A 12,978-nucleotide genomic window follows, 5' to 3' on the forward strand; every position below is an offset into this window, starting at 1 on the left:
TCAGAGAAATACAAGAAGTCATAATGCAACCATAGGTTTTATTTGTTCTCAATGAAAGTGTATTTCAATGTAGGAAAAAAAATTTGAGTTTCCAGTTTGTTCTTAATAATTTACAAATGGGACTTGGTGATACCTAAAATCACTTTCAGTTTTAAGTCTAGAATACAGGATACTTGCAATTGGGCTCTTTTACCAGTAGGTGTTGCTATTGACAACACAAACGTTTTAAAAGCAAGGCCTTTGCATTACAGTACTGCTTGAAGGAACACTACAGCATTTCAGGATAAGAAAGCACTTTTACAGACAAGCCCTATAAAAGGACCTATGTGCATATTTAAGTATCTCAGTGCCATGGGCACAATAGTAGTTAAGTACTGCCTATATCCTTCTAGAACAACCCTAAGCAACTTACTGGCCAGCAGTATAAGGGAGGAATCAAAAGGTCTTAGAATTGGGAGGGATCTTATTTGTCCATCAGTTTTCAAATCCCCATTCCCTGGAGTTAGAAATATATTTACATTACCACCTAGTATGCACGTGTGCAAATACACACATACCTATATAAACAGATGTGTAACTTGTGGGACTTAAGTCTTAACTTACAGGATTTGATCCTACCTTCAGATTGATAGTGTCAGAACTGAACTGAATTGTAGGACCCCAGCTGGTACTGCAGAATTGCTTGTTGTGTCAAAAACCCACACATCTAGAGTCAGAAATGTTGTGAGTGTAGTAGTGTGAGAATAAAGAAGACAAACAGGGAGTGTTTCCCAGACATACCCTATTTCATAAAAACATATATATAGGTCATAAACTAGTACCTGGATTTTACATGATCTAATACACTTCCTTCCATTTAATACATTTGTAAAGAGAGGTTCAGAGAGGTGGAGTGAATTGCCCCAGGTAACACAGCCAAGACTCAGGCTTTTCAGGACACTGGCAGTTTTGTTTTGGAAGACCCCTGGGCAAAAATTGAAAAATGTCCTTGGCATACTCCCAGCACGTCCCCCACTCCAACCTTCTAAAGCCTGTGGGCCAGAACCTGCTGGTGAAAAAACTGACAAAGTACAGGTGTGGTTAGTTTTATGCAATTGTCATTTTAAAGATACAGGATCTTTCTCAAATGCACATATGATCACTTCGCCTCCTCTACTTGAATTCTCAATGGCTCTTTCTGGTTTTCAGACTAAATGCAATTCTCAGCGTGGCCATCCATTTCCTCCAGACCCAGCCCCAGTTCTGCTAGCCAATCTCAGTAGTTCTGCTAGCCAACCTAACTCTTGACCATTTCCCCATGCATTTTCAAGGGCTTTCCTGCATTCTTGACCTAGCTAAATCCTAAGCTTGTCACGACTCCACTCACATTCCTCTTCTATGAACCTTCCCGCGTGCTTGCTTTGCACACCTTTGCCACAGCACAGCCTTCTGTCCCTGTATCTTCTTGTCGGTCTTTTCCAGTGGACTAGGGGCATTCTTAGGAGCCAGGGTCATGTCTTTCTGCTTATCATCCCTGGCAGCTAGCTTAGGACTCAGTATATAAGAGGAACTCAATGGGTATCTGCTGAAGGGAGTATTTGTATATTCTTACTCTCACATTTTAATGGTAAAAAAATAAAAACCCCAACACACTGGAATATCAGCTCTGTGAATTATGTAAGAGCTGGTTGTGACAATGCAGACCTCCATTTTCTCATATCTTAAGAGTATGATGAAGAAATATATGTATCTTAGGAAAAATGGATGCAAAAACCCAGTTTTAGCGTCTTTTCCCCCCCTCTTTATCTAATACATCTGTGTTAGGAGGATGGTTAGTTTTGTTTTTTAACTCTCAGTCTGTAAGCGAGTACTGAATGGTTAACACAGCTTCTCACCCACCCAGTCAAATGGGTAAGTTACTTATTATCCATCATTAAGGTGTGGGAAAGAAATCAGAGTGAAAGGGAGACAATTAAATGTTGATATGACTAAGTATAGTAAGTAACGAAGGGGCAGGTTGACCAGTGGTGGCTGTGATGGTTAGAGATGGCTTTGTGAGAGTGCATTTTATGGAGTAGGTTGGGACTCGAGTAGAGAGATGGAGAAAAAAGCATTTCCAGGTGGGAACCAGCATGAACAACCGTCAGATAAGAATGTGGGGCCCATGTGTGTTGGGAGGAATCAAGGCTGAAATGAGCTCGGAGGGTATGCTGACACTGAAAAGGAGCAAGAGGCCAATTATCCCTCATCCCTCTTCCTCCATGTGCCATTGTGCTGGTTATGAAGTGCATTCAGGTTGACTTTCCATTTTGGTCTCCTCCTGGCTCTTGTTAGGTGGGTGGGATGGGTATTAAGGGACTTTAAACATAGAGATGGTAAAAGACGAAGATGAGGACAATTAGCCCAAGTCACACAGCTGGCAGCTAACCAAACTCACAGTCTAGATCTCTACACTTGTATTTTACAGACCCGAGAATTGCAGTTGCTCTCACGAATCACACGGCTGAGGACCAAAGAGGTGAAGGAAGTTTTCCAATGCTACACAAAAGCAGAGTTCAGGATATTGGCTGGAAACAGTTTTAACCAGCCTTATTTCTGCTTGAAGGGGAAGGGGTTTTGCATTATATTAACTGGAGAAGAAACACAGAGGCAAAAGCCTCATATTGCAGAGTAAGAACTGTTACTTTGAGAAAATAAAATATTTTCTAATGTTTTATGACTATTGGGATAACAGTCTGTTATATAGCTGCATTCTTAAAAATGGAAATTTTTATCAACCAAAAATTAAAATTTTTTGTTAAGTGGAAATATTCTGAAAAGGAAGAGAGTAGCCTGAGGAAAGGGACCTTTTCAGAACTTTTTCATGCTCCTGATGAGTTTTAGGTCTTCATCAATCAGAGGGGGAAAAAATTAACTTAAAAACAACACCAACACCAACACCAAACCTACACGCTGTCCCTACAGTGACTGACTACTATCATCTCAGAACCTGTTAGCAAAGGATAACTATTATTTCCAGACAAGTACATCATCCAGACAACATATTATTATCCTTTATTTAGGTTTTTTTTTTTTTTCACCCTAGGAATGACATGGTCTGAGAAATGACTTGCTGAGAGATCTGTGTTTATATTAGGGAGAGTTGGGGGGGGGGGGTGGAAATCCCTGAAGAAGTTGAAAAGATGTTAAGTGGTAAATACCAAAATACCCAGCAAGCATGTAAGCAGGCTCTCATCCCAGCATGAATATGTGCAGCTCAGCATTTTAAAATTTACTTTTAGCTTTTCCAGCAGTTTGAATTAACCCGTTCTCTACTTCAGCTCCCTGTGTGAGAGATCAGCCCCGAACCTACAGACTAAAAGCACAAGCACAGTCTTCTGTGACTGGCCAGCAAATAATCCCCTCTTCCCGACTGCTTGCTCTGAGCAGACTGCCTTGCAGACACACATCTCCTGGATATTCCTACCGACCAGGAGGCGCAGGGCAATGCCCAGTGTTAGGAAGTACGTCCAGCTTGTTGGAGCTATACACAGAATTAGAAAAGGCCTGTTGGGAGACCCAAACAATACGAATAAATACTACACCAACAGTACATCCAGATCAGAGGTTCTCCAAAAGCAGGTGTGTCATAATCACTCCACAGAGGCTGTTCCAGGAGGTTGACCCCAACATTTGCAGTCAAAAAAGATTCTCAGGTGACCCTGAAGTATATCCCGCATCAATAGACACAAATCTAGATTCTCTAAAGAGACAATTATATTTTTGTCTTAGTTTCAGCCCCTGGCAAGATAAAATGAAAAACAAAACAAGCAACTCCAAACCAACAGTTCTTCTAGATGAGGGACACAGCCTGTCGGTTACTGCAGAATTTGCTTCCAGTGGAAAAATAAATCCATGTCAAAATCTTGGTGAGTTGAACTACTGCACGGTGTCTGTCCTATTAAAACCAGGGCTGGCCAGGTACACTTTCGTTGTTCTTCAGGCTGCAATTTCTAGGTTCCTTGGCTCAATGGAAGAAAGTGAAGAACAAGAACAAAACAAAAGCTAAGAGAATAAAAGAAGGTTAACTGAACAGTAAAGACTTATTTCAAGAATAACAATTCTGAAATAAAATCATCCACTCCTGTAGTTGGGTGAGTGTTATTATAGCAAAGTCCAATGCTTCCTAAATGCTTGGGCACAGGTTGGTCAGGAACCTAAACAAACAGTTCATATTCTGCCGTAATTATTAAAGATGAAAGAAGACTTAATATTTGATGGGGCCAGTAGGGACCCCAAGTGCAACAGAGACAACAGGATCTTTATAATAGCAAAACATTCAGCGCAGGCTTTCCTTTTTACCTTGTCAAGTGACACTTCATTCATCCTGAGAGGCAGTTCTGGCATAACTCAGAGGTAGATTAAGCCCAACAACTGGCCCTACAATGCTCAGCCATGACGTGATATAGTTGACACTCCTAGGAAACAAGTGAAAACACATGCAATTCTAATGTTGGATGAGTGGTGGAAAATCACCACCAACAGTAGAGACAAGCTGACTTTGAAGGTATGTGCCCACCATGTGGAATCCCAGTTATTTCCAAATGTTCGCTCCATTGCCTGACAAGGACTTGAGATCCAAAGAGACTGAGGTAGTTAAAGGAGGAGTCAAGGCATTGAGGCTCCTGACTCCTCTTGGAGATTCCAATGTGACAGTTAAAATTAATTGCATTTGCTAAGGTAGCAGAGGGAGTGGTTAAGAACATGGCTCTGAGGCGAAAATGCCCAGGCTCAAATCCCTGTTCTACCCCTTAACAAGCTGTGTGAACTTGGCCAAGTCATTTAACCTCTCTATGCTTTAGCTTTCTCCTCTGTAAACTGGGTAAAATAATGGAACTTAGCTCAGGGGTGTTAAAAAAATCCAACATATTAATATCTCTAAAATACCTAGAACAGTGCCTAGCACACAGCAAAAATCAATAGCTGTTAGCCATTACTATTATTACAAAAAATATTTCTTTTTTAGCTTAGCTTTTAGAGTCACATAAAAAGATTTACACTTTTAAAGTAAGAGTAAAGACCAATGTATCTTGATGGTGTTTCTCACCTATTGATTTTTCGAGAATTCTCTAACACAGGAGTCATGAATTCATTTGTCTTGCAGGGATGAAGTACAAAGAAGGGTTGTCCAAGCACTGGGTGCTCCTGTAGGAATCAGAGTTGGTCCGGGATCGCCGGTGTGAGTTACTTTGAAAAAGTTAAAACGCACAATCTGGTTTGTTAAAATAAACGTGTGTTTTAAATTCCAAGTTACTAAATTAAGATACAGATCAATTTCAGTTTTGAAATGTAATTCATAATCCAAACATGAGAAGAAGCTGGAGAGAAGGAGTTAGGAATTGATAAAGTAGTACAGTCAAGGACAGGAGGCCACACGGCTTTGTTTTACACAATACGAACTGTAGATCAATTTTATCCGTTCCCTTGAACTCTTTGTCAGCTGGTGTTTCTCTTTGGCTTATAATTATTCTCCAGTTTTCCCTCAAGGATGTCTGCGAAGCCCAGAAGCTTGACCATTTGAACCACGCATTTCATTTGTCTCTTTGCAAGGAGACCAAAATCTTACACATTTTTTTTTCCCAGTAACTAAGCCAACATGTTGATTGTTTTGAGCCCGACTGTACTGCAACAGGCATACTTTCGATGGGTAAAATGGCAGGGGGACGAGGCAGGAGAATGGCCTGCATTATTTAAATTGTTATACTTCTGTTTTTCTGTCTGTCTGTCTCCCTGAGTCCCTCTGTTTATCTGTTTCTATCCTTCTGTCTTTTCCAAGCTTATAGGGCAGTTTCTGGAAGTCAAAAGCCCATTTGATGGAATTCCACTGCCTTTGTAAGAGAATGACTAGATAGAAGTACAGGTCAGATGCAGCCAAGGTTGGGGAATGCACATCATTTGGCAAACAACGGGGAGCCCCAGGAGGTTTCTATGTAGCAAGTTACTTCGAAAAAATTGTACTGACGCTAAAGCAACTATTGACAATAAATTATTGGTTGTTTACATTGTAGATTCACCATTATGCCAAAGACTGCAGCCGCAAATACTACTATGGTCTAAATGTTTGCATTTCTCCAAATTCATATATTGAAATCCTAATGCCCAGGGTGACGGTCTTACAGGGGGTGGGGCTTTGGGAGGTAATTAGGTCAGGAGGGTAGAGCTATCTGGAGTGAGATTTAGGACCTTATAAAAGAGACCCTCTAGGGGCACCTGGGTGGCTCAGTGAGTTAAGCCTCTGCCTTCGGCTCAGGTCATGATCCCAGGGTCCTAGGATCGAGCCCCAGGTCAGGCTCTCTGCTCAGCAGGGAGCCTGCTTCCCCCATCTCTCTCTGCCTGCCTCTCTGCCTATTTGTGATCTCTGTCTGTCAAATAAATAAATAAAATCTTAAAAAGTAAATAAATAAATAAAAATTAAAAAGACCCTAAACGCTAGCTCACCCCTTTCTGCCACGTGAGGACACAACAAGAAGTGTACGACCTGAAAGAAGGCCTTCATGAGAACAGACTGGCACCCTGAGCTCAGACTTCAGAACTGTGAGGAATAAATTTCTGTTGTTTATAAACTACCCAGTCGATGGTATTTTGTTATAGCTGCCCAAGCAATCTAAGACAAATACCTACACACATCGCACAGGTGACCTGAAGGAGCGAGGTCAGTTGACTATACCAGCTGGTGACAGGGACTGTGGGGGCCTAGAGGGTGCTCCCAGCCAAGACTAGGCTTGCTACTCTGTTCCAGCCAATTGTGCCATGTGGGAATGCAGGTTCTGTGTGCCAGGTCTTCCCATTTGTCAAAATAGCCTAGGAATCCAGATTTTTATGTAAAGCCTCCTAAATTTAAATGTTGGCACTTAAAAAAAAAAAAAAAAAAAAAACCAACATAGACTGGGCCAAATAAAACAAGCCTGTTGGCTGGATTTGGACTAGGGGCCTAACTTCTTCTCTTGGCTTCTTCTCCTCTTCTCAGCCAGTCCAAGGAGGAGCTGAACTCAGAGCATCCCTGGAAAGAATTACGTGTGGTTGTTGCTGCTAACTCTGGCCTCGAACCCCAAAACACTCATGTGTGCATGTGCACAAACCTACTCACAGGAAATTGGAGGCACCTCTACTGTGTGTTGGGGGTGCATGAGGGTTGAGGACTGGGTGTGGGTCGGTGTAGGTCTCACCAAGTGCCACCACCTCCAGAGTCTGTCCAGTGGCCTCTTAGAGCAGAGCCTGGGCTCCCTTTTTTCTGCTCTTTTACTACCCCTCCCTCCCATCACTGAGCAGATCCTGAGGTCACACCCCAAATGTGTGATGCCTATAGCAAGTCCTTCTGTCCAGCTTGATTCTGGTTCCCCTTACCTGCCTTAACTAGTATTTATTAATTCAACACACGTCTACTGATCATCTCTTACGTGTCTGCCAGGAACAGGTCTGGATATGGTAACAGAGATCACTATATCTCAGAGATAAACGAAGCCCCTGATCCCATGGAACTTACATGCCAGTGCAAGAGACAGCCAATAAATACATAGAACAAATAAAGAAACAAGATAATCCAAATAATAGTAAGTGCCATGAACAAAATAAAAAGGGTCCCTTAATTCTGAGAGCACTTGGAACCCAAAAGCTCCTTCTTGTTGTTAAATAAATCTTTTAAGTATGTTGTTAATCATGACCACTCTTCTAGCAACGTGTCAAAAACATCCATAATCACTTCCATGGTTAAACTGTATATGGCCAACACCCAATACTTTCTCAAATGCAACAGCTTCTCTTAGTTATGGCAAATTAACCAAACCATTAATTGCTTTTCAAATACTGGTGGAAAATTAATTTTAAAAGTATCCCCACATCCTTGTTTCTAAATATGTAAGACTACTGAATACCTTAAGACATAATAACCTTAGTTATTATGAATGCAATAATCATTATATAATGTAGAAAAATAGTTTCCCTGATGTGATTAGAATTCATATATTCCCTTATTCACTTAGCAAATATTAAGTCTTCTTGCCTGATAATTTTATAATGACTTAACCCTAACTCAAGGCAAAAGGATCCATAGTTTTAAAATGTGATTAATCTTAGAGATATCCTAATGCTGCAGAAGTGAGAGAATTCAAAGTTAGCCTTATGACCTGAGCCAATACTCTGCTTTCAGTCACATTCAATCCACTACTTCTGCAAGTCAGGCAATTTGTATTCAAGGCAAGGTAGAGAATTTACAAATAATTCAAGCCATCTGATCAGTGTAGACAATTAATCTGGATAATATTCTCTAAAAGCCATTTTTCTACAATGGAGATTGTTTAAGGCTCATGCTATCTGGAAAGATTATCTGTATTTTCTACTTTCTCCCTCAGACAGCCAGAATCAGAGATGAAAGCCGTCTTTCATTTTTAGTTTGGGAATTATGTGCAGGAGTTCAAAAAAAATCTAAAATCCTACACCTTATTTGTTTAACATACCATTTTCAGAAATGGAAGAACATCAAAACTGTCAGGATCTTTTTAGTGACATTTCTTAGATCAATTCAGAAGGTAAATTTGTGTGAAAGTGCTACCATCTGCTGTCAGTACTAATGAACTGATGCAAATCTGCACTGAGAAAAATGTCAGTGTGGAAATACATGCAGCCAATGAACTGTGTTAGGCTTACAACTCAATAAACACTTCTACTGGAACAAAGTTCTGCTAAATGGTTTTCCGTGAAAATAGAAATGATGGGTCAGATTTCTATCTCTGTAACTCCAGAGGAGTTATATAGGCACATTCTCCTATGAAATTTAATTTAGCAATGGTTAAATGTCTCATAAAATAAGTCTGACATGAATACTGTGAATTGGTTTCAGAACTATTAGATATGACTATCACAAGGAAATGATAATACTGCACCTTCATTCTTACATCTAATAAAGGGGATGAATTTCTTGGTTCATTTCTTAATTTTCCTGGCTCTCCAGGAGGGCACAAACATAATTTCACATACTGAGCTTTCATCCAGTTTCATATTCCAGACTGATCAAATTTGCCTTCCACTCAGGGTACATTCCTTAGAAATGGAGAGGGATATTTTCCTAAGCCCGCTTCCTCCAGCAGGGAAAGGAACACCGCTATTGAACAGTTACAGAATGAGACACTGTACTAAGTGCTTTGCATGGGGTCACCTATCCGAGTAATTCTTTGAGGAAGGCTTTCTTTTTGCCACCTTGGGGAATGGGTTCAAAGGGATTACGTTTAAAGTCACCCATGGAGTGAGAGGTGAAGCACGTCCAAAGTCCAGTCTTACATGGCACTCCCTCCCCCCACTGACCAGAGGGGGCAGCAAGGATGTTTAATCCTCTCTCTTCCAAAATCTATTTGTTTTTATTTTAAAATAATGTGCTTTCATAAAATTATAAGAGCAATACATTTTTCTGAGAGAGCTCAGAAAAAAGCAGAGTAAAAGCAAGATAACCTAAAACTGCCCAACTCAGATTTAATCACTATTTGGTGAATTTCAAACTTCATCATGTGCCCACATGTAGTTTTCTATTGCTTTTTATTCATTGAACAGATAGATGTTTCTTGAGTGCCAACTACATGCCACTCCCTGCCATACGTTTTTTTGTTGGTGTTTGTGAAATTTCTTTGTCTTCCGTTTTATAGATTTCTGTACTTATTTCTATTTTTTGCCCTACATATATTTTGATGGATTTATTTTGTTGTTCTTAATTTTTAAATGTTCTATGGGTGCTTAAGAATTACATATGAAGAATATGGAACTTTGAGTTTTGCCTACAGTGCTCTCCATGTATTACTAGATCAAGCTGGGTTTTTGTGTTATCCACATTTTATAGACTCCGATCCACTTGATCTACGAATTTTCAAGGAAGTTCAGATCTCCCTGATAATAGCGGATCTGTCCACTTCTGCTTGTGGTTTGTCAATTTTTGCTTTATATATCCTGAAGCTGCTTTATTTAAATGCATATATTTTCCTAGGGAATGAAGCTTTAATACAAAGTGATCATACTTATCTCTGATTATGCATTCTGCCCTACAAAAAGAACTTTTGATAAAAATATAGCCATACCAACTTTCCATTTACCTTATGCATTTCAAATATTATTTGCCTTTCAATGTGTATCCTCATGTTTCATATAAATAATATATTTCCCATAAAAATAACATTGACAGGTTTTTAAGAAATCCACCTTTATAATCTATCTCTTTTTTTTTTTTTTTTTTTTTATAATCTATCTCTTAAATGGAGTGCTTACTTCACTTACAGGCTTTGCGATCCCTGGTATAATTTAATTTGTTCCAGTGTATTTTAGACTTTTTTTTAGAGAGAGAAAGAGTACATGTACAGAAACAGGGGGAGGGGCAGAGTGCATGGTGTGGAGGGGGGTGGGCAGAGAGAGAGGGATTGAGAGAATCTGAAGCAGGCTCCACGTTCATTGTAGACCCTGATGCCCGGCTGGATCTCATGACCCTGAGATCATGACCTGAGCTGAAATCAAGTCAAATGCTTAACCAGCTATGCCATCCAGTTGCCCCTTAGAGTTTTTCCTTATTCTATTTTTTTTTTTTAAGATTTTATTTATTTGAGAGCAAGAGCAAAAGAGAGAGAGCACAAGTGGGAAGAGGGGCAGATGCAGACTCCCCACTGAGCAGGGAGCCTGACGTGGGGCTCGATCCCAGAATCCCGGGATCATGAGCTGAGCTGAAGGCAGACGCTTAACCGACTGAACCACTCAGGTGCCCGTCCCTTATTCTATTTTTAATGTTTCTTTTGCTTTTCATTTTTCCTCCTTTGCTACTTTTCATTGAATTGAGTATAGGCTCAATTTTTTTCTCATTGTTTTTTTCTCTTTTTATGAATTTGAAATTATCCCACAATCATTAAGTAAACGTTTGACTTGATAAAATATAGTTACTCAGTATATTTGCCTTTTTCCCAAATAATTCAAGTGCCCTGGGGTGTTTAACTCTGATCATTCCTTCCTGATATCTGCACTATCATGGTCCAGTATTTCAGCTGTATCTTTTGTTTCTTAATCCCATAAACTAGAAATTATTAATCTTTTGAACTCAGTGTTTGAAATTGACTCACATCTGACTATTCTTTTTGCTTGCCATTTTCCCTCTATATCTCAAGTATTCATTTTGGAATCATTTTTTTTTTTTTTTTATCATTGAAATATGTCCCTCAGAGGTGCCTGGGTGGCTCAGTGGATTAAGCCGCTGCCTTCGGCTCAGGTCATGATCTCAGGGTCCTGGGATCGAGTCCCGCATCGGGCTCTCTGCTCAGCGGGGAGCCTGCTTCCCTCTCTCTCTCTCTCTGGCTGCCTCTCTGTCTACTTGTGATTTCTCTCTGTTAAATAAATAAATCTTTAAAAAAAAAAAAAAAAGAAATATGTCCCTCAGAACAACCCTGAGTGAAGATCTATAGGCAGTAAATGCCCCCTATTGTTAATGCTTTATCTTGCCCTCATTTTTTGAAAATAATTTTTTGTAGGTAAAAAGTTTTAGGTTACAATTACATTCTCTCAACACTTTGAATATATTATCCCATTTTTTTCTCCTGGCTTCCATTTTTGTCTGTTTGGAAGTGAACTTTTGGTCACATCGTCACTTATAAGATCTTCTCTTTCCCTTTGATGTTTTACTGTAATGTATCCACGTGTGGATTCCTTCTCATTTATCCTGTTTGGATTCACTGAGCTTCCTGCATCTGAATATCAGAGTCCTTTCAGCAATCCTGGAAAAGCCTCAACATTAGCTTTTTTGGAATATTCATTCTGTTTCATTTCTTCTAGTTCCTTCTTCTGGAACTCCTATTAGACACATCTTTGTCCTCCTCCCTCCCTAGTGTCTCTTGGCCTGTTATATTTATCATTTTTCTCTTAATTTTTTTCTATAATGTGTATAATTTGTTCAGAGTCTTCTTCTAACGCATCAATGCTTCCTTTAACTATATTTATCTGCTTTTTAGTTTAGGCCTTCTAATTAGATTGCTTTCCTTTCAAAGGTTCCATTTGGTTGTTTGTTAAATTTACTTGATCATTTTTGATAGCCTCTTCTTCCTGTATTTTTACTGTCTGTATTTCCTTCCATTTTAATAATTATATTCAACATATTTATTTGTGTTTTTGCATCAAAAATTTTTAGGATACGAATTTGAGCATCTGATACTACAGTTTGTTGTTTTTGTTAAGCTTTCGCTTCTATGGCTTGTTATAAATTCTGTACTTTTTAAATTGTGACCTAGTAGAACTATAAATGCAGTAATTCTTTGAGGCCTAGTATTATAAGTGCATCCTTCCACAGAAGTTCACATATGCTTTTTTCTGATGCCTAAGGGTGGGGAGGGAAGAAGAGGTATGTTTAAGAATTTTCCTTTGCTCTTTTTACATGATTTACATAGAATTAAGTAAAGTAGAAAGGGTCAAATGGGTAAAAGGAAAAAAAAAAACTTTATAGAGAATGATGGGGAGGCATGCTATTTTTGGCAAGTTGGTGAGGGAAGGCTTCTTTGCAGAGGTAACATTTGAGCAGAGAGCTGACCAAGTAAAAAGCAAGCCACGTAATTCTTTGGAAAATGAGTAATTTCAGCTTGGGAACAACAAGGGCAAAGACCTCAAGATCCTCCTGAGGGAGAGTGCTTGCAGTGCTCAAAACACAGTATGAAGGCAAGATGGCCACGTGGAATGAAGGGTGATCGTGGGAAAAGGAAGCCTGGAGGGGGAACCAAAGGTAAGATCATGGAGTGCCTTGCAAGGCATGGAAAAGATTTGGAGTTTTATGATGAGTGCAACGGGGAGACTTTGGGGAGATTTTGAAGAAAGTGACATAGTCTGATTTACAGTTTCAAATATTAGTCTTGATATTGGAGAAGGAGAAGCAGAAGAGCAGCTAGCATGTGGTATAGTAGTTCAGAGAAGAAGGTGGCCTGCACTAGGCGATAGTAGTGTGGGTGGGGGAGAATGGTC

General features: G+C 39.7%; 1 protein-coding gene and 1 long non-coding RNA gene across 10 annotated transcripts in view; both read right to left on the reverse strand.

Annotated features, from left to right (window-relative positions):
* The window catches only part of LOC309861654, a 429,230-nt gene that overhangs the window by 8,406 nt on the left and 407,846 nt on the right, over window positions 1-12,978 (reverse strand). The window lies entirely within an intron of this gene.
* ATG10 (autophagy related 10) overlaps window positions 3,718-12,978 on the reverse strand; it is a 305,650-nt gene continuing 296,389 nt past the window's right edge. For 5 of the 9 annotated variants that reach the window (XM_082724726.1, XM_082724723.1, XM_082724724.1 and 2 more), the window contains 3 exons: window positions 5,066-5,163; window positions 4,321-4,436; window positions 3,718-4,023 (listed from right to left, as the gene is read on the reverse strand). In XM_082724726.1, the coding sequence (XP_082580852.1) occupies window positions 4,337-4,436; window positions 5,066-5,163 (198 nt within the window). In that variant the 3' untranslated portion in view covers window positions 3,718-4,023; window positions 4,321-4,336. The remainder of the gene's footprint in view (window positions 4,024-4,320; window positions 4,437-5,065; window positions 5,164-12,978) is intronic. The other 4 variants (XM_082724728.1, XM_082724727.1, XM_082724729.1 and 1 more) reach the window with 2 other exon arrangements.

The sequence above is a fragment of the Mustela nivalis genome (assembly GCF_964662115.1).
Source record: "Mustela nivalis genome assembly, chromosome: 3".
NCBI classification, from domain to species: domain Eukaryota; kingdom Metazoa; phylum Chordata; class Mammalia; order Carnivora; family Mustelidae; genus Mustela; species Mustela nivalis.